General features: G+C 37.5%; 1 protein-coding gene across 6 annotated transcripts in view; it reads left to right on the top strand.

The window, feature by feature from the left end:
* The window catches only part of TJP1 (tight junction protein 1), a 165,060-nt gene that overhangs the window by 117,231 nt on the left and 22,049 nt on the right, over positions 1-25,780 (top strand). For all 6 annotated transcript variants that reach the window (XM_068409758.1, XM_068409757.1, XM_068409756.1 and 3 more), the window contains 12 exons: positions 4,307-4,363; positions 10,701-10,825; positions 11,043-11,145; positions 12,551-12,830; positions 13,427-13,530; positions 14,274-14,442; positions 14,802-14,946; positions 20,366-20,502; positions 22,988-23,093; positions 23,898-24,048; positions 24,596-24,704; positions 25,399-25,618. In XM_068409758.1, coding sequence (XP_068265859.1) covers positions 4,307-4,363; positions 10,701-10,825; positions 11,043-11,145; positions 12,551-12,830; positions 13,427-13,530; positions 14,274-14,442; positions 14,802-14,946; positions 20,366-20,502; positions 22,988-23,093; positions 23,898-24,048; positions 24,596-24,704; positions 25,399-25,618 — 1,706 coding nt within the window. The remainder of the gene's footprint in view (positions 1-4,306; positions 4,364-10,700; positions 10,826-11,042; positions 11,146-12,550; positions 12,831-13,426; positions 13,531-14,273; positions 14,443-14,801; positions 14,947-20,365; positions 20,503-22,987; positions 23,094-23,897; positions 24,049-24,595; positions 24,705-25,398; positions 25,619-25,780) is intronic.

Raw genomic sequence — 25,780 nt, 5'->3', positions numbered from 1 at the left:
AACAACAGTAGATATTTAACACTTATTGTTTATTTATAGGAAATTACTGTTGAATTTTACTACTAAATAAGGTAATTGAAACCTCCTTGACCGCATGTGTCAAAACTTGATCATAATTTACCAAACAATTGCTTAAAATCTAACTTGTCATTCTTGACACACTTAACTTATGAAAAGCAGTTCAGTTAAAACAAGAAAGATAATTGCTCTAGTAAGTCCCCCTAGACTTACAAAGAAACATTGGGAAACTGTTCTGGCTTTTGATTTCAAGAGTATGTAGGAGCTTTGGCCTTAGTCCAAGCTCTTCCTCTAGGTGTAGAAGTCTAAAGAAGTAAGTGTTATCCTGCAAGAAACTTTACCTCAGGAACCTTGCATTATTTTAGGTATAAAATAATAATTTCTGTGGCTGTTGTTTGAGGCTTTCCAAATGTGAACTTGAACTGTCTTCTCAAGCCCATGGGTGGCTCCAGTGCTGCTGCTGCTAACAGCTTTTCCAGCTGCAACACAGGTAAACTGAGCAATGCTATTTGCAAACACGGCAGCATTGCTCAAACTGGTAGCCAGTAAGGCTTTTTTTTTAACTTCACGATGCTTGAAGGAAAAATCTTGATACATAAGTACAGAATAAATCATTTGGGGAAATTCAATCTTATGTATGTGGGCACGTGCCCAGATGCATGCGTGAAGGTGAGTTGTATGAGAAAAGGCATGGTTTTAAAAAAGAAAAGTGAAAATCCCAGCCCTTGAGAAGCAGAAAAGAAATGTGGTGAGAAGGGGAACAAAAAATGTTTATAGTTTGAAGGACCCTTGTAGCACACAAAGGCAGCTTTCTGGGAAGGTGTTTACTTTGACATGTTTATATCTCAGGGCAATTTCAAAGATTAAGAAGTTGAACAAGATTTGATACTTCCAAGATTCTGTGCAAATTATAAGTTGCATTACTTCCATATTGATGAACTGCATTTTTATGTATGACTTCAAATAATAAACCAACCCACAAACACATCCACTTGCCATATACACAGCTGGGAATGGTACTAATGGTATAAGGGTGTTTAAGAGGAGCTTAAGGAAACTTCATTTTAATAAAGCATAAGCATAAAATAAATCTTTTTTTCCAACAATGAAGTCATGATACCATCATTCTCTTTCTGTTCTTTTTGTTCTTAATACCTGCAGAGAACCATAGGTTTTATAGACATAGTATCTGGAGTTTGCAAAGTTCAAATGCTGTCAGTTGTCCACTTGCATTTCAAAGATACTTAATGGTCTCTGTTAAGTTACTCTAGACTGTAGCATCTTGGTATTCTCATATATTCCTAGTTTCTGCGGTGTTAGGCTGTATGTATTTCTCAGTTCCTGCTGAGTCACCTCGATTTCCCCTAAATCAGTGGTGGGTAACATCATTTGGGGTACCAAGCTTGGCACCAGCAGTCAGCAGGGCTGGCACCATCACTGCAGATCTACGCTGTCTGCCCCTGCCCGCTCATTACAAGTGGTGTTTGCCGTTTCTAGAGACTTGGGAATTAAGTCCTTACAAGGGTCCCGAAATTCAGATGTTGCATGAAAAACAGAGCACTTTGTGAGTATGCAGCATCATCACAACAGGGACCTCAGCTGATGGTAGCCCAAGCTAGTTCTTCTACCTCAGTTATCAGTGCTTAGAAGGGTGAGTACCTTCGCAGGTCTTCATCAAACTTCTCAGTCTTTTGTGATTGAATGTAGTTCTTTTCAGATGAGAAACTAACTCACATAAGCAGTTTGTGTCAAAGCCAACAACTCAACTCAGACTGCCTTTGAACTGTTTTTTCTGTTCTTGATTGGACTGTTTGGGCATGCAGAAAGAATGAAGATATTACTTGGTTTGCTATCTAACTAACGGATGTTTGATGTTTCCAAGTCTTGTGAATTTGAAATGAATGTATTAGTAAAATCTAGGGGAGGTGACAGCAATAGGTGAGTAGAGGAGATGGTGTGAGCAGGAAAATGGAGAACAAGAAGCAAAGAAAGTGGAAAGACTGAGCTTCTACAGAAAGGAAAAAAAGGCATTAAAAATGGTCAGTAGATTGAGCAGTGAGCACCCCGTCCAGTTTTAGAAAGGCTGGTGAGTTTGTGTGTGTTTTTTTCAGGATTTGTCTTGTTTTTTTTGTGAGGTAGTAAGTCATCTTGTTCTCAGAAGCGTGTTACATAGGTAATTTCAATTTGTCTTAGTCATTGCTTAGCTGTTTTTGTTATCTTATCCCGCTCCAGCTCTTGGATTGCCAGTTCTCCCAGATCCAGTGGGAGCAGCGTTTAGCGGGTTAAACTGGGTTTTATCAGTCTTCGCCACATCCATATCCAGTTGGTGTGTTTGCACCATGCCCTGTGTACTGTACACTCCAACAGTGGGGCGCAAGAACTCGCAGCCATTGAAATCTGGTACTTTGTTAGCCAAGTAGCTCAAACTGTGCCGTGCGGCAGTGCCTCTGACTGCTGATGGAGCATTGTACCTGCGTGGTGTTGCCAGGATAAATGCAATAAATGAGCCAGTCAGGTTAACTTCTTTGGTAACTGTAGGTAGAAATGAGGCAGCCTATTTCAATTAAAATGTGAATGGTGACTTTTGCAGTCCTTTATTGGATTCCTGTTGCACCTTTTTCTGATCAGGAGCTACTTAAAGCTCTTTCTTTTAGAAGTTTACTTGCAGAGATAATTCTTCACTTGTTGAAGAGACGTTTAGCCTGAGAAACTCTTGCCAAGACTAAGACAGAATGGGAGCATCAGAAATAGGGAAGAAAATCAGTATTCATTAACCGTTTAGCAAGCAAAATGTTCTATTTTGCTCAAAGATGGCTTTGTGTGTGTAAATAGTTATTGATTTAATACAGATTTGGTCTACTTTTAAAAAGCTGGAGAGAAATAATCTAATTCTGGGGTAGAGTTGAATCAATTTGTGATGCAAAGGAGTAACATTTGGTACTGAATGGAGGGGAAAAAGCTGTTTGAATGAAATATATCCCAATTAAGTTGCACCAACGCTTTCAGGAGAAGTGAACACTGAAAGAGAAATGAGCAGTGATGTAGCACATCCTAACCATTGAAATGAGAGCACAAAATGTGTAAGAGAAAACCCCACAGCTTTTTGGGGTCATGAGAAGGACTCGCTTTTTAAACCTAGTTGCAAATTCTGATGTTATAAAATTGCATAACGTTTTCAGAGGTATTGATTGTGAGAGTAAACACTCCTGCTGCTCTTTGCTGTTATAATACAGGACTGGATTAAAAGTTAGGAGTACTTTTTGTTGTAGTGGCTGAGTTCCCGTAACTGAAACAAATTTAAAGTAGATATTAAAAAATACAACACTACCATGTTGCAGAGATGTTCGTGTTCTGATTCTGTTCTTTAGTTAGTGGATTGCTTGCTTATGAGAGGGGAGGGTATGGAGCAAAACACTGGGCACTCCCTCTGGAAGGGTAGAAAATGCAGCAGCAGGGTGGCAGGAGACTTCATGCTACTCGCTGTGTATTTCCTGCTGCCTTTCTGCCTGTTTTCAAGCCTTTGGCTCTGCTCATTTTTCCTCCCTCACCATCTTCCCCTTTCCAAATGCCTGCTTGTTGTGGCACATGAAGTAGTGCAAGTGTCTGCTCTTTTAAGCAGAAGTGAAGGTATGTAAATATTGTCATAATGTTACTGGTTAATCTAGTTCCCTTACAGAGGACCTTGTTTATTTCTGCAGTGCTATTGTTCACCGAAGAAATTAGCCCTCGCTAAACTGTAGAGTCTGTCAAATGTGACCTGTATGCGTAACACAGTAGCACAGGTACTGTAATCTGTAGCTGGGCATTCATGAATTGGTGATAATCTGCATACAGTTGGAACAAGCAAAAGGAGAATGTTCACAAAAGTATGAAGTATATAAGTTAGAATATAAATACAACTGATCACGGTGAAAAACTGAAAGTGGGCATTGGACCAGCTTCATTTACTGTATACTTAATGAGCAACCAAGAGAGCCTACATCACAAATGCTTCTTGTAGTCCTTCCCTTTAAACTTTTTTATAACTTGAAGTTCTGAAATATATAAAGATTAGAAATCTATTTTGCCTATTCTTCCCCCTGCCCCCTTTCCCTAGGAGCACGGGAAGTTCAGATGTGACATATAAAGGCAGGAAATGTGTAACAAATGAGCCAGCCCTACTTCTCTGTAGCTATTCAATATGAATATTAATGTTACTTTTGAGTGTAAGTTTATTTGTGGTATTATACAGTTGTTTAGTACAGCTATTGACAGTGAAGTCTAATCTTTGGGGTTTTTTTCTCCTTAGAGCACAACAATGGAAGAAACAGCTATATGGGAACAACACACAGTGACTCTTCACAGGGTAAGTTCATACAATTAGTTGTGTGTGCCTAACGCAGGATGCTGGTAGCTTTTGAAAACAATAGGAAAAAGCCAGATGTCAGGAAATAAAAGAAAAGGAAACTGTCATATTCCTTTGTTTAAATTTAGAAGTGTTGTAAAAGCTCCATTTGATAGTAGCTCTAGTTGTTTGTTGGGTTTCAGAGATAAGCCTGCCTACAAATAACCATGCCAGAAACAAAGCTTTCCATTACTTCTGTACATAACTGAAAGTAACTAGAAGTCGTAAGTGTTCATTAACGAGTGTTCTGTAACTATACTTAAATGTTTTAAAGCTTTATTTGCAGGAGCATAAAACAGTGTAGTTAAGTAGAAATAAATGTGTTCAAAACTGCCTTATTTGCTTGATGCTTTCTTAATTAGTGGCTGAAAATAGTAATTTTGGGTCGTCAGAATGTGCATCTTACACAAAGGAATGTGTACTGGAATCAGTGAATAGACAGCTTTTATATTTAGACTGACTCCTCTCTTACTTGAGTTACTCTTAAATTAAATTGATTTCTGATGTAGCTGTTGTGATGCTGTACAAGAGAGGCAATGAGGAATGAATTGCTTTGGGAAGGTCAGAACAAGGTGGGATGCCATTTCTGGCAGCAGCTTAGTATTAAAGCAACCATGGAATCATGGCCCAAATAGCTGTATTCATTCCAACAAAAGGGAGATGCACAAGAGTTTTCTCAAGGGAGCAAGTTATATCGTTTGCCTTCAGTTCTTCAGCATAGAGTCAACGCATTTTTAGAATTGTAGTGTTGATCAGATGAATGGACCTTTGTGACTAAAAATGTGTACAAATAGATCAGCTGGTCAGATAAAATGTTAATTCTCTGTACAAACCTATTTTCTGTTGATTTTAACAAGTTTAATGTTGTTGATTCAAAATAACCTCTTTAGTACCAGCCCTCTTAAGAAGAAAGCAGTTAAGCTCCGTTTGAGCAGAAGCTGTACAAAGTACCCTGTCTCTGACTGCCACCACATGTTGAAAGAAAAGTATAAGTAAACCCAAAAATGTGTAGTGATACTTATCTAGGCTACCCTTCAAGCTTCCAACAGTTTTTAGGTCAACAAGTTCTTGAGCAAGAAGTATTATTTCTATATGTAATTGCCCTTTATGTTTTCTTCTTGAAGCTGTCCAGTCATCCCTGGAACTTTCGTAAACTTAGTGTTTGTTTGTTTTTGGGGTTTTTTTTGGTTGTTGTTTTTTTTTTTGGTTTTGTTTTGTGTTTTTTTTTTTTTAACTCGTATTACTGATTAAATCAGTACTGTCTTATATTCAAAAACAAGCAAAAATTGCTATAGCAATACAAGGTTGGCTTGTAGACTTGGTGATAGCTTAGTTTCTCTTGAAGGGGATATTTGTCTGGCTAATTGGAGCAGTAACTTAAGTGAAACCTGAAAATGATGAGTTCAGTCAGTGTACAAAGGAATAATGAAATGCTGCAATATGGTGTTACCTTGAACAAATTTTGAAATAATAGGTAGGAATTAGAAAGCGTGTCTTCGATTGTGCTTGCAGCATAGTCAGAAGTCCTTGTATAGTATAGAAGTGAAAGTGTGATTTGATTATAATTTTGATTATGGTATTTTAGGTGCCAAACTTCTGCCAACTGCACTGGCTTAACTGTTTTGTTAGCTGAGTAAGTATCTCTCACGTAGCTATTGAAGGCTGATAGCATGTACTGTTAATAACTTTGATAGCATTAATTTAGCCAATTCAAACAAATGTTTTCCATCTGCCAGATAACAAACCCAAAACTCTTATGCTAATGTTAAGCAAATTGGTGCTTAGAATTTATCCTTAGCATTGGGAAGAAGATTTAGGAGAGTGACTGCATATTTGCGTGTGGGGTTTTTGATTTTGCTTATTATTTGTGACGTTCTTTTAGTGTTAGATTATCAAGTAAATGAGGTTACTTCAGTTAGTCAGAAGGAGTGAAATGCATCCAGATCTCTTATCCTCAAAGGTATCTAGAACTTATTAGAGTTGGAATAGACTTGAAATGCCACTCTGAGTGGTTGTTGAATATTTTCTATGTGACTTTATCTGCTCCAGTTGGCTGAGCTACAGAACTGCTAGAGACCATCTGCTGTCAGCTACACAAAAAACACTTTGAAGAACTGAACTTGCTCTCTCTAGTGAGGCACACTAAAAAGTCCCTCTGATTTTGGCTTAGCTGAGGGCAGTGAGCTGGCTGTGAATGATGGAATCCATGACATTTAACATGTGCTGAATTTCTACAGGGTAGATGCAAGTCAGGCCTCACGTTACTGGCTTCCTGTTTTATTGGTACGCCTGCAAAGCTCTTGGAATCCACCAGACTTTTGTACATTCTGTCAGTATTTGCCTTTAGAAATGAGGCTAGACAAGTCGTTGGAAGAATCAGATCCAGAATGAATTTGTCTAAAACCTTAGTAAGTCCCCCTGGGAGAGGCAGAGAAGTCCAGAGTTGGTGTCAGTCTAGATCAACTCTTGTCCCTTCACAAGTACCTGCCTGATGGCAAGCAAATACGTTGTCCCTCGAAGTGCCCCATAGAAACTATGTAACTGTGTGGTTTCTTTTCTAATTCGTTTTTATTAATGATAGTTGATAAAAACTAGTTAATGAGTAAGGACCACTAACATCTATTATAATGAGGAGCCTTAAAAATAGGGGGGGAAATGCAAGTAGTTTTGTAGGTGGCATGTGTGTGTGTTAGCAAAGATACATAGAATATTCTTGACTACACTTTTTCCTGTTTGGAGACTCATTGTCCTGTTGGTAATTCCAGCACTGACACTTTTACTTCGTTTTAAGCCTGTGCTGTTCTCTACTGTAACTCCATTGCTCCTGTGTATGGCAGAGTAGGATTCCTTTAACTCTTCTCGGGGCTTCATAAAGGTAGCCAAAACTGTAAAAACAAAAAGCAGTTTTGGTAATCATCAAAATTTTAGGAAAGTAGATATCACTTGTATGCAATTTCTTGCTGAAGAAAAAACAAAAAAGCCCTGCTAGCAGGTACTATGCAATTTATTTTGGCTGTGTAGTCTACTGATGAGCTTTCTTAACGTGTCAGTGTCTGAGATATTAAACATCTTAAAAATGCTTCTGCATTGTTATAGGGGGCAGTTACTGATTTATAAACCAATTAATGGCAGTTTGGAAATGTTGTTACATACGTTGAAAAGATAAGGGATTTTTGAATGTGTTTTGATCCTGTAATGGCCCTTTAAAAAGGGGATAGTATGGTAAATAAACTTTGGAAGATGAGCCTTACAAAAGAGAAGGGAGTGCTTTACATAGGGAATTCTTGTTGAAGAATGCTCACTTCTTTTGAAGAGTTTCTTTGTATGACTTTTACTGTCCAGAGATGTCATCACAAGTTCAGGACAGAGTATGCTTAATGCCAGTAGTGGCAGTATACACGTGTCACTTCAGGCACTTTGATATGGTTCAAACATCAGAATTTTTTTTATCTGTCTGCTTCAGGTATCTTAGAGAATCTGGAACAGAGCATACAAGCAGTCTGACTGTGCTGTGATTTAACACAGTAGTTGGCGAATTCCAGCACCATTGCCAAAAGACTTACTAGAAACTTTTCTGGGGGAGGAGAGGCTTGAACTTCTAACCAAGAGTTTTTGTTCCCTTTCTTTACTGCTGTTCCAATTTCCTGGACTGCTGCTTAGGTCTTAAGAGATTGAGCGAGTCTCAAGTTCACTTAAAGCTTATCAGGTAGATGTAGTTTATCTTTTATTTAGAGATCTTCTGCTTTTATATACTTAACTATAAAGGACTTTAAGGAGGAACCATGCGCTTTGTATATTACATGGGTTTCTTTATACTTGGAACCCAAGTTCTGTGTGTCTGTGCTAGATGTGTCTCCTTCCCCAATAACAGAAACCATCTATGTACATACCGTGCTGCTTCTCCCATGCTGCCTTACTGTGGGACAGCAAAATAGTACAGTTGGTTTTTTTTTCTTGCGTTGTCACTACAACACCTGACAGGTGAATTTGTGATGTGGCAGATTTTTTTTTTATAATATGCCATTTTAGTTAAGATACATGTTTATATCTTATACAAGCTGTAGTGATCAATATCTTGCTGTTTCCGGACATGTCTAGGAGCTAGGTTCAGTTTTCTGAGGGTAGTTCAGTTTATCGTTTATCTCTTAAGGTGATGGTAGGCAGTAGGATAAAATGAAAAGTAGTAGGCTGAGGTTTAATGTAAGGTTTCTTGTTTGAGCTCTTAAATTTTCAAAAAGATTTAGGTTTGATTCGAACTTCCTAATTTGGAGTCTTTCTTAAGACTGATTTATGTTACTAGAAAGGCTTTATCTGACTTCTGGTCTTTTTTTGACTGCTGTCTGTATATGAGACTGCATTGTTTCAGGGCTTCTTGAAAAGAAGAACATTCAAGTATGAAACTAGTCATCTTCGTATTGGTGGTTTGGTTTGCAAATCTACTCAAAAATAGAATGGCATGCAGCCAGATAAAGTCTACAGTGAGTTTCTGCATCTCTGCTGGCCTTAGCCTCATGATTGTATTCCTTTTCATGAGTGGCGACCTATGAGAATTTTTTTGTTTATGGTATAAGGAAAGAGAGAGAACATTTAAATGAAGTTTGACATAAATGCCTTTTGTTATTATCTCTCTTCTCCCTTTCCTTCCCCACACAAATATAGTGCAAACTGAATTCTGTTTGTTATAACAATGGAAAACTGCAAGATGAAGCAGTGGCATAAGAAAGGGGAAATGTTACTGTTTTGAAAGGAGTTTTTGTTACGTATTTTCATAGGCTATTATATATTCTCTTTGTCGCCTATTTAAAAAATAAAACTAAGAAAACCTCAGCTCTGGTCATAAGTAGTCATTATGATCCTTTAGACTGTCCTCCTGTATGGCACAGGGTTTCGCTTAGTAATTCTTGAATTGCAGCCATGATTTCTGGTTGATCCGGCTGGAATGTACCTTGAAAAGATGTCCAGTCTTCATTTAATGAATTAAAATGAATGTAAAAGAAGCAGTAAGGTGTACCCCTCCCCACTCCCGCACACTTGTTAGACTAACTTATTTTCTTCATACCTGGCAACAGTATTTGCTGAGTGTTGAAATCAACTTCTGAACAGTGAATTTCCAAATCTTTGTTTTAATACTGTATGGTCCTATTCACTGCTTACAGGCTAAATCTGGACTGTCTTTTTATGACCTCTGTTTTGGGGGGAAATAGGAAACATGTTTTTTGAGCAGTGATTACTGTCCGAGAAGCTGAATGTTGTGTTTTACAGCCAGATGCAGACTGCCATCTATGTTGCTTCTGCTGTCACTGTAAGGTTATGAAGCTCATTGCTGAAGCTGGGTCATGTTTGTTGAAAAGTCTGAAAAAGAAAGGGATAAGTCTGCCAGCATGGAGTGTATGCTGTGTGAAATGGAGAGGAGGAATTGGCTGAAACCTCATCTTTTCCATTCAGTGAGGGTGTTTTGCATAGTCGAAAACGTCAAAATAAATTCTTGAGCAAAACACAGCACTTAAATGTTAATATCCTTTGGACAGTGTTTTCTGGGCAATGATGGAAGAGCTAGATAGTTTGCAAATCAGTTGTATTTAGAAAGTTTATTTCCCACCCTCACTGCTTCCAGGCAGAAATGTAAGCATCATTGTTGTGTCTTGAAATATCTAACAGGAATAACTTTTCAGAGGCATTGACCTTGCTGTAGTGGCAGGTCACCCTAGAGGGAAAAGAGTGAAGCAAATTACTTTTGTTAAGACACAGATGATTTGCAAGTGCTGACAAGGTTTTGATGTATTTAATGGTACAAGTGGTCTTGGTATTATTCCTAAGAACTGAGCCTGCAGTCATACTACTGTGTGTTGTGATCCTGTCAGTTCCTGAGCTCAGCGAGGTCAAGCTAGGTAAATACCATAATGTGAAACCTCAGAGAAAGTGTTGCAGGAAGTGATATGGGTTTGAATTAGTATCTCAACACAGTGGTGTGGTATGTTGTGCTTACTGAAGATTGAGGTCTTACTGATGACCATCTGAGGCCCAGGCCATAAAAATGCAAATGGGAACTCTAATAATTTGCTCTTGGGAGAGACTGGGTAGTTAGTCTGAAACTCTCTGCCTTCTAAAAGTGTTTTTTTATTTCTTTTTTAACCTCTCTCCTGTTCTTGGATTGCATAGCATTGCATGGTTCATTGATCGTTCGTTCTTCCAAAAAGTTATATTCATCCAATAGGGCCTTTTTGTGTTTGACACAGGAATGTGAATTGTGACCATGTAAATATTAGAAAGTAAAAATATTTCTCGTGTTACGTTATAGGCCCCTGGATTTGGATTTGGTATTGCAATATCTGGAGGAAGAGATAATCCTCATTTTCAGAGTGGTGAGACATCAATAGTTATTTCTGATGTGCTGAAAGGAGGCCCAGCAGAAGGACTGCTACAGTAAGTGCCAGACTGTACCTGGATTCTGATTTCGGGGACATTCATCTTTGTCAGTGGTAGCTTAATCTCCAAACTGTTTTGCTGTCAGGATATCTATCTGTAACTGTTTGTATAGCAGGTTTATAATATGGGTAGTATGTTCAGAGACACCCATTCCCCAATATTTTCCCCTTGGCGTAAAATATTTATATTGTGCATTGTGATGTTTTTCATTTAGAGAAAATGACCGTGTTGCAATGGTTAATGGAGTTTCAATGGATAATGTCGAGCATGCATTTGCTGTTCAGCAGCTGAGGAAAAGTGGGAAGAATGCCAAAATTGTAAGTGAATGTCTTGAAGATTTAAGCTTACTTAAATTCCATAGTTATAGGTCAAGCAGAAGTGAAATGGTGTCAAGTTGCTATGAAATACATGCATAATGCAAGGTACTTGAATAATACCTGTGTGATGCTTCAGGTTTAAGTGATGATTATGACATGTTTATCATGTGGGTCACTGAAGTTTTTTTTAAAGTGTGAAGGATGATGTTTGGATGGTGCGGCACTGGATACTTCAGACTCCTTTTCTTTATGGTAAAGATCTTCTCAGTTTGCCAAAAGCTCAATTCTCAGTTTTGTTTAATATTTCTTTGCTTTCTTGAGTGTACTTCTGTCAAGTTTTTCAAAGGCTGGCGTATGCTAAAGGACTTTACCCGCTGTTCAGGAACTAACAGTTCTATTTATGCTTGGTAAACAGTTTGCCAAAATAAAGTATAATTATCTTAATTCCTATAATTTTGTAGGCTTATTCAAAGTGGTTGGCTTTTGAACTTTGCAAAACAGAACAGGTCATCACTAAAGGGTAGTAATCCAGCTTTCTGTAGAAGTTTGAGATTTATGTTACAAAAAATAGCACACAAATGCACAGACTTCTAGAGCTTGTAGAAAGGCTTTTGTGCTGACAGATTTCTAGTGCTCTTGTGTGCTTTAAGACAGTTGAAAAAAATTGTGTTGTGCTTTGCATCTGTAGATGAGCAGTTCTTTAAAGCTTACACAAAACTGTGTGGCAAGCTGTGCAGGGGTTTCAATATCTTAAGAATTTGGTGTGTAGATTTATGTAGAGAAAAGCAATTAATAAAAACTTTATGGTGTAGCAAATAAACCTCTAAACAGAGTTGGTTCTTATTCTGGAAATAGCTGTCTGTGTTAGTGCAAACCACCTTGGAACTTTCAGCGGGAATGTTCCCCTTCCTCTGTGGCTTGCATAAACATTGCTTTGGAAGATTGGGAGGCTTCAAAGTTGAGGAGAGTTACTGTCAATAACACACTGAGTATACAGTAGATTACATGTTAGCAAAATAAGTTTTTAGCAGTGCCAGTCACTGATTTGTGGGTTTAAGCAGAGAGAGGGCATTCAAATATGCAGCTCTGTGAAGACGGAACATTGTGTTATGCTCCAATGGCTGTTATTCTTATCCTTTTGCCACTTTTGCAGAACCAAAAAAGGACTAAAACAACGCAAAAACAAACATACTTGTCCCCTCAAAAACAGGTTTCTAGTAATCTGTATTGATGAGTCTCCTATATTAATTGGATAGAATTTTATAATGAAGATGCAAGAATTCAGAGCATTCACAAATACATCTGTGCGTGTTCTTTTGAGTTTTAGGATTAGCTTGGCTTCTGACATTTAGTGACACCATTAGCATTACACAGCCAGAGGCTCATATCTAGTGTTTGATTGTAGACTATACGAAGGATGAAGAAAATTCAGATTCCAGTGGCTCGACCAGAACCTGAACCAGTGTCCGAAAATGAGGACGATAGCTATGATGAAGAGATACGTGATCCAAGAAGCAGCCGTGGTGGTCCAAGTGCCAACAGAAGGCATGAGAAGAGCTGGGTAAGAGACCGAAGTGCTAGCAGAGAGAGAAGCTTATCACCGAGATCAGACAGAAGGTCGGTTACTTCCAGTCAGCCGGCAAAACCTACCAAAGTAACGCTGGTGAAATCGAGGAAAAATGAAGGTAACTTGTATGTAATTCTCTTGCTAAGACTTTTGCTGGTTTTTAAAGGCCAACTGCTTCAGGCAATGTTGTGTTAAGGGCTTCATGGACTGTATGAATAATGCTGTTAACAGTTTGTTTGCCTCTCTTACCAGAAGCTAGCTGAAAACTTGAAAACTGCTATTGTATTTCTGGTAGTATTTTTCATATTCCAAAATACATGTGCTTAATTAAGGGTAAAGTATTACGTAGTGTAAACAAACCTCAACCGTGCACCTGACATCTGGTAGTCAGTGGCTACATACCTTCAGTATACTTTAGTTGAGTCTTCAGTGTCTGTCTTGTTTGAAAGAGGGGAAAAATTGTAGGTAGCATCTAAGCTAAGCTATTGAACAACAGCTATGGTTATGGACAGATTTAGAAAAGAGATTGATATAATGGTGAATCCATAATGTAATTCTACTACTGCCCTTCATGTGCTGAGTTCACTCTCCTCTTTGTGTTTCCAGTGTAACTGTTGTGTAAAGCAGTGTTGTAAATTTTCAGATACTGCCCTCCTTTTTTTTTTACTGTAGCTTCATCAGTTTTCTTTTTTCTTTTATTGCTATTATTTAAAGAGTATGGTCTACGGTTGGCAAGCCACATATTTGTGAAAGAAATATCACAGGATAGCCTGGCAGCAAGAGATGGCAATATTCAGGAAGGAGATGTTGTACTGAAGGTATAGTAAATGGTGGTGGTGTTTGTTCAAAGGGAAAACTCATTGATATAACTGTTCTTAGAATTAGCTAGCCCTTAATAGTGTAATTATTGTTAGTAGAAGATGTATTTTTTTATTAAATTATTTCAAAGATCAATAAATCTAAGTATAAATCAAACTCTCTAAGGAAAGGAAAATTATAAAGCCTTTTTGGTTTTTTTGGTATTATTCCCTAGACCTTATTCAAACAAAGAGTGCCTACTGTAAATGCATAGTAGAAAACATTTGGGATGGTATGAGACTTTGGCCCTATGTGCTTAGTTATACAATGCAATGTTGTGGAATTGTGCTATTGAGCAACACTAGAACTTGCCTTCGGGTTAAATTTTGATTTTTGTAGAAATCGTTATACCCAGGGATTTCTAATTCATACTAGCAATTTTTATTTCAAGATACTGCTGTAAATGTGTTGGTGCAGAAAAACATACCATTCTTTACTCTGCTGAATATAGCAGCACTGGTTCAAAAAATGTAACTAATATTTTAAAAGTTTTGTGTTAGTGTCTTTGAAAGATGAAAATAATTTTCTGTATTTTGTTATAGTTCGGATGAGCCCAATAGTCTTTTATTGTATTGTGGTAATTTGATAAGTATCTCTAGCTATTTCTAAATATCATCAGACAGAAAACCACTGTCTTTACTGGAGATGCACTGTTTTTTTTTTTTCAGTAAGCTCGTATCTGCTCTTTCTTACTCTGTTCCAGATAAATGGCACAGTGACAGAAAATATGTCCTTAGCAGATGCAAAAACACTAATAGAAAGGTCAAAAGGCAAGTTGAAGATGGTTGTTCAGCGAGATGAACGAGCGACACTGTTGAATGTCCCTGATCTTTCTGACAGTATTCATTCTGCTAATGCTTCAGAAAGAGATGGTGAGTATAAATAAACTTGATTTGTAAAGGGAGAGAAGAATTCCCTGTGTCGTGAAGATGTGAAATACCTAAGTGGGATGAGAGGGTGGGGAGAGGAAGAGTTAGTAAGATTGTCATGTGGATAAATTCTTGTTTGAATGTGATTGAAATCCACACCTTCAAAAACAGTGGAGAAAAAGATACAGTTCCTATTCTTGCAATTGTTCTTTCAGGAATATTAAGTTTAGTTGTTTTGAAATAATAAACATAGATTTAACATCTTCATGAAGATTCTCTGCAAAAGCTTATTTCCATTTGAGCAGGTCACGCCACCATTTTAATTAAAATCATTTCATGAAAAAACAACTTTTATTTAACAGACATTTCAGAAATTCAGTCGCTGGCATCAGATCATTCCAACCGATCACATGACAGGCCCCGCCGCAGTCGTTCACGATCTCCTGACCAGAGGTCAGAGCCTTCAGACCATTCCAGACATTCTCCACAGCAGCCCAGCAACGGCAGGTGATGGCAGCATTGTATTATTTTTAAATCAACTATTTAATGTGACGTATAAATTGTAGGAGTGCTTGGATTTATACAGTGTGACAAATGTGATGCAGAGCTATGGTAGTAGTAATATGGCGTTACTTCTCTCAAGAGGCAGCTGATAATGAGCCAAATTTTCGTAGACTTAAGGACAAATTGAACCTTTTTCGGTGTTATCCCTTTTTTAAACGTAATCTTAGGGCATGGTTGTACGAATGACAATGTAAGTTTGATAGCGATATATGTTATTGAAGCACATGCAACTATATTTTGGTTTTAGAAAGCAGTTAGCTGCAAGGATATTTGAGATGACTAGTAGCAGAATTCCTATTGGGTGTCTAACCTGGGTAAACTTGTTGAAATCTAGCTTTATTTAGCCATAGGCTTTTTATTTTCCTCACTAGCCTTCTTAAAAAGTTATTTTATGTTTCTGAATACATTTAATTCCTACAAAATAAGGTGTATTGCACAGCAGATTTAGCTTTTGGAATGTAGTTTTTAATATTTGAACTTGGTAGTAGGACAGCCATGATAATTCTGAAGTAGGTAAGTCTAATTTTTTATTAATTCAGAGAGAAGTAAACTATGGTTTGGAATTTTTTCTTCTACCATGTGAAACTTTAGTCTTGGATAACATAAATCTGTCCTGTTTTATGTTTCCACAGTTTGTTGGAAATGGACATTTTATTTTATTGAAATAGAATTTCAGTGTTGGATTTTAAATTCTACTAAATATTTTTAAGAGAAAAGTTTACCTTCTGAGTGCTCATAGATGATGGAGCAAAAGCTAGAATTGATCTGTTGCATATTCCAAATTCAGAGCCTGTATTTGAAGATATTTAGATGCTGTCAAAAATTCTGAAAAACAAATTGCCGTTGGCTGTTCCATGAAACTAAGATATGCCTGATTAGTTATTGATAACATTTTGTTTGTCCAAGGGGAAAATAACACTTACAGTTTCAAGGTTTGTAGAGTCTTTTCAGGGTTAATAAAACTGCAAGACCGATCTTACCTGCATGTACCTGTGGTTGGGATTATGGGTTACAGACATTTTTGCTTCTCTTCCATGTATGTTGTTTGGAGGGACCACAAGCCATGAAAGAGTTTTCAAGTAGGAAACCCCGTATCACTGGGAAAAACTTAAAAGCAGGGTCCCAGATGCAGGGATCTGATTGTGAAGGTTGTGAGGTCTCTGTCAGATTTAAAACCTAGCTTTCTTGACATGCATTTCTAATGCAGTGTGAAAAGGTCTTGTGGAGGGAGGGGAAAAAAAAAAAAAAATCCATCAAAACTGAAACTGTGGCTGGCTTACCCTAGTATTAGAGCTTTCCTGTCGTATTACAGTGGTTTAGGTAGATGGTCACTTCCTCCCTATGGACTACACTGTTAGAAGAATTAAATCCTTCCTGAGAAGGAACTTTGAAGTTATCTCAACTCTGAATGCATCCGCTATATCTACTTTATGAACAAGAGCTACCTTGGCATGGATTGACTTCCTGTTGGACAAGTCCCTTTCAAGATGAGAAAATCTGGGCCCTGAGCCACATAAAGAAAAACATGTTAAAAGCAACATCTCTTTGTAGTGGTTATTTGAGCAAGTTCAGATCTGCTGTAAGATCAAATTAGTTGCAGCTGCTTCAATTTTTAAAATTTGATGAAAAATCTGGAGGGGAAAAAAAGCTTGAGAAACTGAGGAAGAAAAGGTGCATAAAGTCCTCAAACTGAGCTTAAGGAGGACATTAAAAATGTATTGAAGATAATGAGTCTTTATTTAGACTCTGTTCTGCCAAGTGTTTGTATGTTAATGAGGAGACAAATTCCAGGGGTATCCTCTTAGTCCTTTCATACAAGCTTAACTATAGACTGACGCTTTTAGGTGTGCACTAGAGTACAAAAATCTACCAACAGACTTGCTTTGGGGTCTGGCAGGGTCTTTAATGTTGTCCATCTTTCAGTATTCCGTACTGGTATGCACAGCAATGTGCCTGCAGTTTTCCTGGATATAGAATTTCCATAACAATTGCTATTTGAACATTCTGACAAAGCATTAAATAGCACTTGTAGTTGTCTTTAGTCCAGAGGAAGTTCACAGATGTCTCTTGAACAGTCTTTCTAAAACTCAGATTCTAGAGTGTGTTCTTCTTAGTTTACTAATAAAAAGGACTAATTACGCTTGTATGGGTTTTTTTCACTTGTCAGTCTTGAAAAGAATTCAGAGAATGAATCTTTCATAGCCCTGGAGACTTGGAAAATTTATAGCCAACTGGTACTGAATTAGGTACTAAGTGAAATATAACGTATAAATATGTCCCAGCTTCGAGGAGGAGCTCTCTGAGCAGATCATGTTTTAAACGTTAAGTATAGTTCTGTGATTTTAAAGATATGCAGAACAACAACTGTTTAGGCAGAAGAAAAATGCATCTTAACCATAGCATATCAGATAACATAAGGCGACTTTGTATAATCTGTTAAGAGCTGTACTTAAAAAGCTAGAATGAGCAAAAGAGATCTCTGCACCCTAAGTTGGAGAGTAGTTGGGGAAAGTATCATATATACTCTTTTTTTACCTATCTGGTCTTCCTGCTGGCAGTAACAAGTTGTTGAGCTAGATAAGCTTTTGGTGTGACCCATCCTGAAAAGTGGCATTTACAGCCAGGTGCTGGCAAGCCTGCCAAATTACATCTCTAGGCTGCCCTTACTGACTGAAAGAACTCCCACTTGGGAACTCTCTCTCCTGTGCTGCCTTCCACCTATGGGTACTGGAATAGCAAAAACGTTTTCTGATGTATTTAACACTTCAGCCTCAGCAAGAAGATGTGACAGCTTAAAGAAAACTCTGTAGTGGTCATAATTATTTCTGGAAGGATGAGGCTGACTTCTGTAATACAGTTGTCAATTTATATATAGCATGAGATTTGTTGTTCTGTTTTCAAAACAAGTTGAAAAACTGGAATATAGGACAAAAATCAACCCTATTTTGTATGTACTCAGGAAGATGCCTTTCGGCTCTTACTGTCTTCTCATACTAAGCAGTTCGAGATGTGCTAATAACACATTTGGAAAAAGCCTACATGTTCATGTTTTTCAAAACTTTTTCCATGCAAACAAATGTTCTGTGTTGCAGACAGTATTTTTTTTGTTCTGAAGTAACAGCCATAGTTGATGGCACTAGGGTGTAGCTGACTGCATTTTGTGACTGAAGGTTATTTAAAAATGCTTCTGTTAGGCACACTTTAAAAAAAAAGGGGGGGGAGGAAGTGAGGTTAAGGGGGCCCTGACACAGCAGAGATGTTAAACAATAGTGTCACAGTGCACACAGTGAACAACACTTTTGTCTCTTGGGAAGTGCAGCTGTCAGGTTTTAACAAGTTTCCGTCACCTAGAACCAATGACAGCATCAAGTTGTTTCCTGTATAATCTTGCAGTGTGAAATATTCAGTGCCTTTGGACAATGTAAGGAAAATCAAGAAAAATTCTACTCTCCTGCTGTTCTGATTTTTACTTTTTGTTCTATCACAATCGTTTCTATCAGCTTTTTCCCACTTAAGATTTATTGTCTTACGTAGAGTAGAACTGACCTTTTGCGGGTGTTTTAGTTGGGAGGGTGTATTTGCCTACATGCGCAGCAGTAGCCCAGTCTAGAACCATATTGCTTCAGACATTTTACTTGACTTTGTTTTGTGCTGTGCTCTCAGTGTCTCTATTTTAGTTACTGCTCTTGAGAGCTGTTTTCTTCCATATTTATGCTCTTTTTTTGATATATGCAGGTATAAAAGCAGCATAAAATTACAGTGGTTTTGGACTACGTGGAGAGGAAATATAAAATGAACTTTGTCCTCGTGTAGTAACGGCAGGTTTTTTTACCTTATTTTTAAAGCAAAACAGAGATACTACTATTACTATTCTTTCTCACGTATTTTGGATGAGGAGATTTGCTGGGATCTGTTTTCCTAAGTCATACTTCCAACTCTTTAAGTATTGGTTCTGATTAAAATAAACAGTCTTTACTCTGTATAATGGATTTTTTTTGGATGCATTTGTACTTTGTGGGAGGTGATACTCATTATTGCCTAGTAGCACCATCTAGCTGTTGGTAGTGAAAAACTTTTATTTTTTTCCCCCAATACAGACCTCTCCTTTATGAGAGGAGATGGACTTGCACCTACTGACCAAGCCATTTTTATCTTTGAGGAAGTACCTTTTTTCCCCTCCTTGGCAATTAAGTCTGATATTATATAAAAAGCTGTGATTTGTTTGTGTCTGTCTTCTCTCAAACACTTTTCATATCCTCGCTTATTTGCCAGCTCTCAGGAATTGAATAGCTGTTTTGAGCATCTCATAATTTATTTTTTTTTTAGAATGTGTATGCTCTGGAATTAAGACTGTGTCTTTGGTATATTGATCTACTTTTGTTTTTCCAGCTGATTTTTAATGCTTGTCTGCTCTGACCCTGTTAAATTACTTACTGTTCAACAGATAGCAGTGTAACAGTTTAACATTTCAACATACAACGTATGTTCTGTTCAGTTCTGCTATGGTACAACTGGTAGTTGTACCTCTGTATAACAATATAAAAATACCTGATTGAGCTAAAGGAATAGAAATTATGTTCTTTTGAGCTTTAGTTGCCCTCATCATTTAAAGAACAAGAGAGATTTTTTTCTTTTTTAACTTGTCCTATATGCCTTTGTTTTACACTGTAAGCATGTATAGGAGATGCATAAGAAGCAGTGTGTTGTCTTTTTACTAAAATACATGGATGACTGAGTGTATGAGAAGCACTCCTGTCTTGTAATAGCTGTGGGTTGAAGGCCTCATCCTCTCTGAGACTGAGAAATCAGGGGCATGTTTGTGTTCTAGCTTTTAGCTCTGCAAGTCCTACCAAGAGCCATACCGGCAGTACTTGTGTTTCAGGGCAGCTGCCACACAAAGGAGCAGATAAATTAGCTGGATCACAGCAAAGCCTAAGAACTAAGTCTAAAAATCCATAATTTCTCCAGGGAGGGATGAGAAAAAGACCATCGTAACTGCTCTTCTCTCCTTCCTCCCGTTGCTTCTCAATTTCTTATATAGCTTTCAATATACTGCACATGTGTATGACTTATGTGGTTGAAGCAGAGAGCAGTCTTGTTTCACCATGTCCTTCCTCTTTCTAAATAGCCATATCTGGAGAAGTCCTTTATTAACATGAAGTTAGGGACAAAATGTTTGGATTTAGAAATAGTAAAGTTATTAATAATGTGATAGTCTAAGAACAAAACCTTGTTAAATAGTAATTAGTAATTCCTTACCCACCCAAACTTTGTGAATGAAAGGATTTATTCTTTAGTCTTAGTAGACCAAAGTCGTAGAAACAATTCTGTATGCGGAGTGGAATCTTTTTTTCTAATATAGTCTTCGAAGCAGAGAAGATGAGAGGATAACTAAACCAGGAGCTGTCTCTACACCTGTAAAGAATGCAGATGATATTTCTAAAACTATGGAAGAGGTGACAGTTGAAAAAACTGAAAAACAAACTCCACCGCTCCCAGGTAAAAACATTAAAATATATTAATTATGCATGTTGTTGAGAATGGATGACCAGTAAAGACTTTATGCCATTGCATATTTGTGGAATGATTTCTAAAGTCTTAAAACAGAACAAGTCCTAATTATTTTTATTTCTGAATACAAACAGTCTTTGTAACCATAACTCCCTTTATATCTTAGAGTTTTGGTCCTGAAAACCTCAGCTGTGGGATCTGCCCATTATATAGGGGTCAAATCTCAGTGTTGAGAGATGTGTTTGTAGGTGATGGCTGTAAAGAGTTTTGTCCTGGTTTCTCAGGCAAGGTTAAAATCTGTCATTTCTTTTCTGAGAGTCAAGCAGTAGACTGGTTTTTACAGGTTAGTGCAGCAGACTATATTTAAACAGGATATAGTTAAGCCTGTTTAGAACTACTGTTCCCAAGACACAACTCAAAACACACTGAAATGCTTTGTTACTGTAGCACTTACTAACTACAGTTATGGACGCAGAAAGCATTTTAACAAGTGCAGTACAACTAATAAAACCACAACAAAATCTCATTCCTTTTTCCAAAAGCGAAGGATAAGCTAAATGGCAGCAGATAAAAGCCAGTTGGTGTAAAATAAGAAAAAAAAACAAAACAAAACAAAAAAACCAAACCAAAACCACAAAACCAAACCAAAAAAACCCCCCCAAAACCCAAAACAAAACCAACCAGGTGATACAGTGACAGGACACTGTTTTGGGCAGGCTGACTTACAAGATTTTTTTTACAGAATGAGGCGCTGTAGTGAAATTGTAAGTGGAGAAAGAGCTCTACAGATGGTTTAGAGGGAGCTGTTCTTGAAAGGCTGGGTAGAATGAGAAAAAGCACATTCAAGCTTGAAAATATTTGAAGACTGAAGGGATGAGCAGTGATGCTTCTGCATGTAGTATTCAGTAGCTCAGTGAAGAACTGGAAGAGTTATGATGTTGATAAACTCTGAAAGATCTTGAAAATGAGAACACTAGGTTTGCTGATGCAGCTGCCATTATTAAAAAAAACTGTCATAGGAGGTGGTGACCTTTTGCAGTGGTGTTACGAAAAGATGCAAATGAAGTAAGTTTGTATTTGCCAAGTAGAAAAAGGATGTGGTAGTGGGATTAGAAAGATGAATTCTGTATTTGAAGATTAATAATTGGTATAATACAAAGCCAGCTAGGATAGGAGACCCTTGAGATGGTTCTTAATCGAAAGTAATGTACTAAGGGACTGGCAAGCAAGTAATAAGTACTGTGGGGATTTTGTTGGTTAGTAGGGAAGAAATAATGATCTGTTCTTATGTGAATGGGAAGAGGCACATGGAAATATTTCATTTGGATGGGAGGAGATGTAGGCCAGTACATACATATGATATTTAAATTTGTGTCTACAGATAAAATTAACTTGCCATAATATATAGTCTTAGATAAAAAGGTGCAATAAAGGGCATATAATCCTTCAACAGCCTCACAGAAAGCTCTAAGGAAATGAGGATCTTTCAAAGACTGTAATGAAAACGTGGTTAGAAAAGTACTTGGCAGAATCTGTGATGGTTTGCTGCTTAGACTAAAGGCAAGATGACTGTCATGGTTGATTGTGTCAAAGGAGGGTGGAAGGGAGAGTATTTGTTCAGAGGGATCATTGGAGGCTTAGGCTAGGAAAATGCTGTGTTACTGTATGGTAAGGACAAAAGTCACATCAGAAAAGGTATGGTTACCAAATTGTCTGAAATTCCCAATTTCAAACAAGTCCATTCAGTGATTTGAAAGGAAGACAACACAGTTGTTGGGAAGATCAAGGATATTAGACTAGTTCAAAGCCAGCCTAGTTTGAAATCAACTTCTTCCAAGTATGCAGAGATAAACCTTAAATACAAATTCTTCTAATGTGACCAACCATGTAGCAGAGAAGAGCCCCTATTAGTGCTCATCAATGAGGGAAGACTGCAGTGGCAATTTCCTCCCAGTGACTCCAGAGAATCTATGCAGCAGAGACACAGTAAGTGCTTCTCTTCAAGAACCACCAGCTTGGACCAAAGTAAGCGTTGAAATCTGCTGACCTCAAGTCCTGAAGCAGTAGTTCAAGTGTGTATGGTATTTTTGTTTCAAAAATTGAATTCTTGAGAGAAGAGAGACAATGGAAAAGAAACAGCTTATGTCAGATAAAGTGAGAAACAGCAGGGTTGAAAGTGGTCTTGTGAACATGAAGCCTTCTAGTTCTTGTAGTTTTACGGTGTTCAGAGTACTTAATGAAGTACAAAGGGATTTTTTAGTGAAGTAATAATTAGGCCAGTAATCACACTGCTTTGAATGGCACGGTGAGAGTGTCTTCTGTTGTAAGTTTCTAGTATTTCACTTTTAAGTGGGTTTAAGTTGGGTAGAGGAAGGCTACTGAAGAAGTCATTAAACTCTTAAGTAAGTTAAGCTTTGCTTTCTCATCTTTAAATGACCAAATTGACATTTGAAATCTTTTGATATTTTAATAGAACCAAAGCCAGTGTATGCACAAGGAGGTCAGCCAGATGTGGATTTACCAGTCAGTCCATCTGATGGTCCTTTACCCAATTCAACCCATGAAGATGGAATGCTTCGGTAATGTAACTCTAAACTCTATTTGAATCTGCCTGGTCCTTGAGCAAACCAAGCTTTTATCCAAGGTGATGAATAACCTGTATAAATGGTCTGATGTAAAGCCCAATATGCTGTCCTAACACTTCCGTTCAGAAATACTAGGATGAAGACTTTAGGTTTATTCCTGAGCCTTGTTGGCACTTACATTGTGTAATATACCATTTTTAAGTCTATTAATTTTCTGTGGAAAAGAGCAGTTACAATGATCAACTGGTGAAAAGAATTTGCAGTGTTTATCTCTACCTGTCCCCATCTCCAGAGAGAGGAGAGATACTGTAGCATATTCTTTTCCTTTCATAATAATTGGAGAGCAATGAATAAAGGTCACTGTAGAAACGTGCGAAGTCATGATGTGGGAATGAGTCTACTTCAACTGGGATCTCTTTTATGGACATTAGTGACATGAGAATAGATTCTACTTTGATTTTTGTCTCAAATTCATCTTAATTGCTTTAGAGCCAAAATAGATCTATATGCCAGCACAGTTTTTTAAAAGGAGGAACGCTTTTGGAAGAGGGTGTCAAAGTGACTCACTTAAACCACTGTATGAATGTAAGACAAGCAAACCGCACCAAACAAGTAAATACAAGTGGGTTTTTTGAAGTTAATGAGTGTGTTGTAATTCTGCAGTTAATGGTATGCATAGCATAATATCCTCTGATTGAAATGATAGTCAGATTAGTTATTTGCATGTGTTAGGTCTCAAATTTACCAGGGTATTTTATGCTATTACATCTCTAAGTAGAATATTTTCTAAATCTCTAGGCCAAGCATGAAACTGGTAAAATTCAGAAAAGGAGATAGTGTGGGCTTGCGACTAGCAGGTGGCAATGATGTTGGCATATTTGTAGCTGGTGTTCTGGAAGACAGCCCTGCAGCGAAAGAAGGATTAGAGGAAGGGGACCAGATTCTCAGGGTATGTCAAAAATAATAACAGTACAAATGTTTTGTTGTACTAAAGTAGGTTTTCTGTGTGTAGTATTGAATATATTGTCTTTCAATTCATACAGGGTTTTTTCCTGTTTGTACTTATCAGTTAGCTTGTAGCAGCAAGATCTGTTACTGTACTGTTGCTAGGAAGGTTAGTAAATTTTATATCCAATTTCTTAGACTAATTCAGTTGATTGTTTTTTGTTGTGGTTTTTTTTTTTTTTTTTAACTGAGTCACTGTAACGGTCAGAGGGATCTGCGTGTTACTGATGTTTATAGGTGCTCCGTAATATTGATCTAAAGAATATAAAATGAACAGCTACCTATTATTCTGGAAGCTATGCTTTTATCAAGAAATGAAGTGGGACTATTAAGTACAAGAGGCATCTTAAGATACGTGCACTTGGTGTGTATGTATGAAACTGAATTAAAAAAGATCTTAGCAATAAATTGATTTAGATTTCCCATTGTATGGTTAAATCTCTGTTACAATGTCATATGCTAAATCAAACTGATTCCTTCATTGATACCAGGTAAATAATGTAGACTTCACAAATATCATCAGAGAAGAAGCTGTCCTTTTTCTGCTTGATCTTCCTAAAGGTGAAGAAGTAACCATTTTGGCACAGAAGAAAAAAGACGGTAAATATTTGTATATTGGGAGCAATGTAGTAGACTGCTTGGAACAACATAAAAAGTATAGCGTAATTGTGACTAACTTCTGCCTTGCAGGAAATTGGCACCTTCTGAAGAATATTAAGATCTTTTGGCTTTGGGATAGATTACTACTACAAATGGACTAGAGATTGATATTGTAACAGTATACCCTGCCCTCCTCCTCCTCCCCCCCCCCCCCCCCCCCCCCCCCAATAAACAAAACCCCCAGAACAAAACAACCTCAAAAAAATTCAAACAAAAAACCCACCAAAAATAACCCCTGGCCTCTGACAAAAGTATTGGCATTTAAACCTTGGGGGGAGCAGGAGTATGTTGTAGTTATGCTGTTGAAAATGAATGATTACACACTGATGTGTGTGCACACACAAACTTATCTTCCAGTAAGATTCATTCCTTCCAGGGGAACTGAATTAAGCTTGCACTAGCACCAAATTTTTGACCATGAAAGTCAAATTTATGATGGTAGAGTTTGCTATTAATAGTTATGCTGCTTAATATAGAACAGCTCTGAGACACTAAGGCTTCTTGAAGTAATAGTTTATATTTAAAACAAGGAGAATTAGGGTGAGGCACTGCTTTGAGTAATTCTTGTGAGCATTAGGACATCACTTGAGCTTACGTAACACTATACTTTGGGGTTTCTTTTTCTTTTTTTCAGTTTATCGTCGCATTGTTGAGTCCGACGTAGGGGATTCTTTCTATATCAGAACTCATTTTGAATATGAAAAGGAATCTCCTTATGGACTAAGTTTCAACAAAGGTGAAGTCTTCCGGGTGGTGGACACTCTGTACAATGGCAAACTGGGTTCATGGCTGGCAATTCGAATTGGCAAGAATCATAAGGAAGTTGAAAGAGGTATCATACCTAACAAAAACAGGTACGGTCTTAAAATGCTTAAATTGCTATTTTAAAACAACAATTTCAAATTCTGCATCTGTATAATGAGTAATTGGACTTGTCTACAGGATGCTAGTTTATAGAAGTAACAAAGTGTTATAACAAAATTGAAGTTAAATATCTGATCTATGGATTTGCTTTT

This window comes from Nyctibius grandis, chromosome 11 (genome assembly GCF_013368605.1).
Source record: "Nyctibius grandis isolate bNycGra1 chromosome 11, bNycGra1.pri, whole genome shotgun sequence".
NCBI classification, from domain to species: Eukaryota; Metazoa; Chordata; class Aves; order Nyctibiiformes; family Nyctibiidae; genus Nyctibius; species Nyctibius grandis.
The sequence above is the reverse complement of the archived record's forward strand: the minus strand, read 5'-3'. Positions and strand labels throughout refer to the sequence as shown.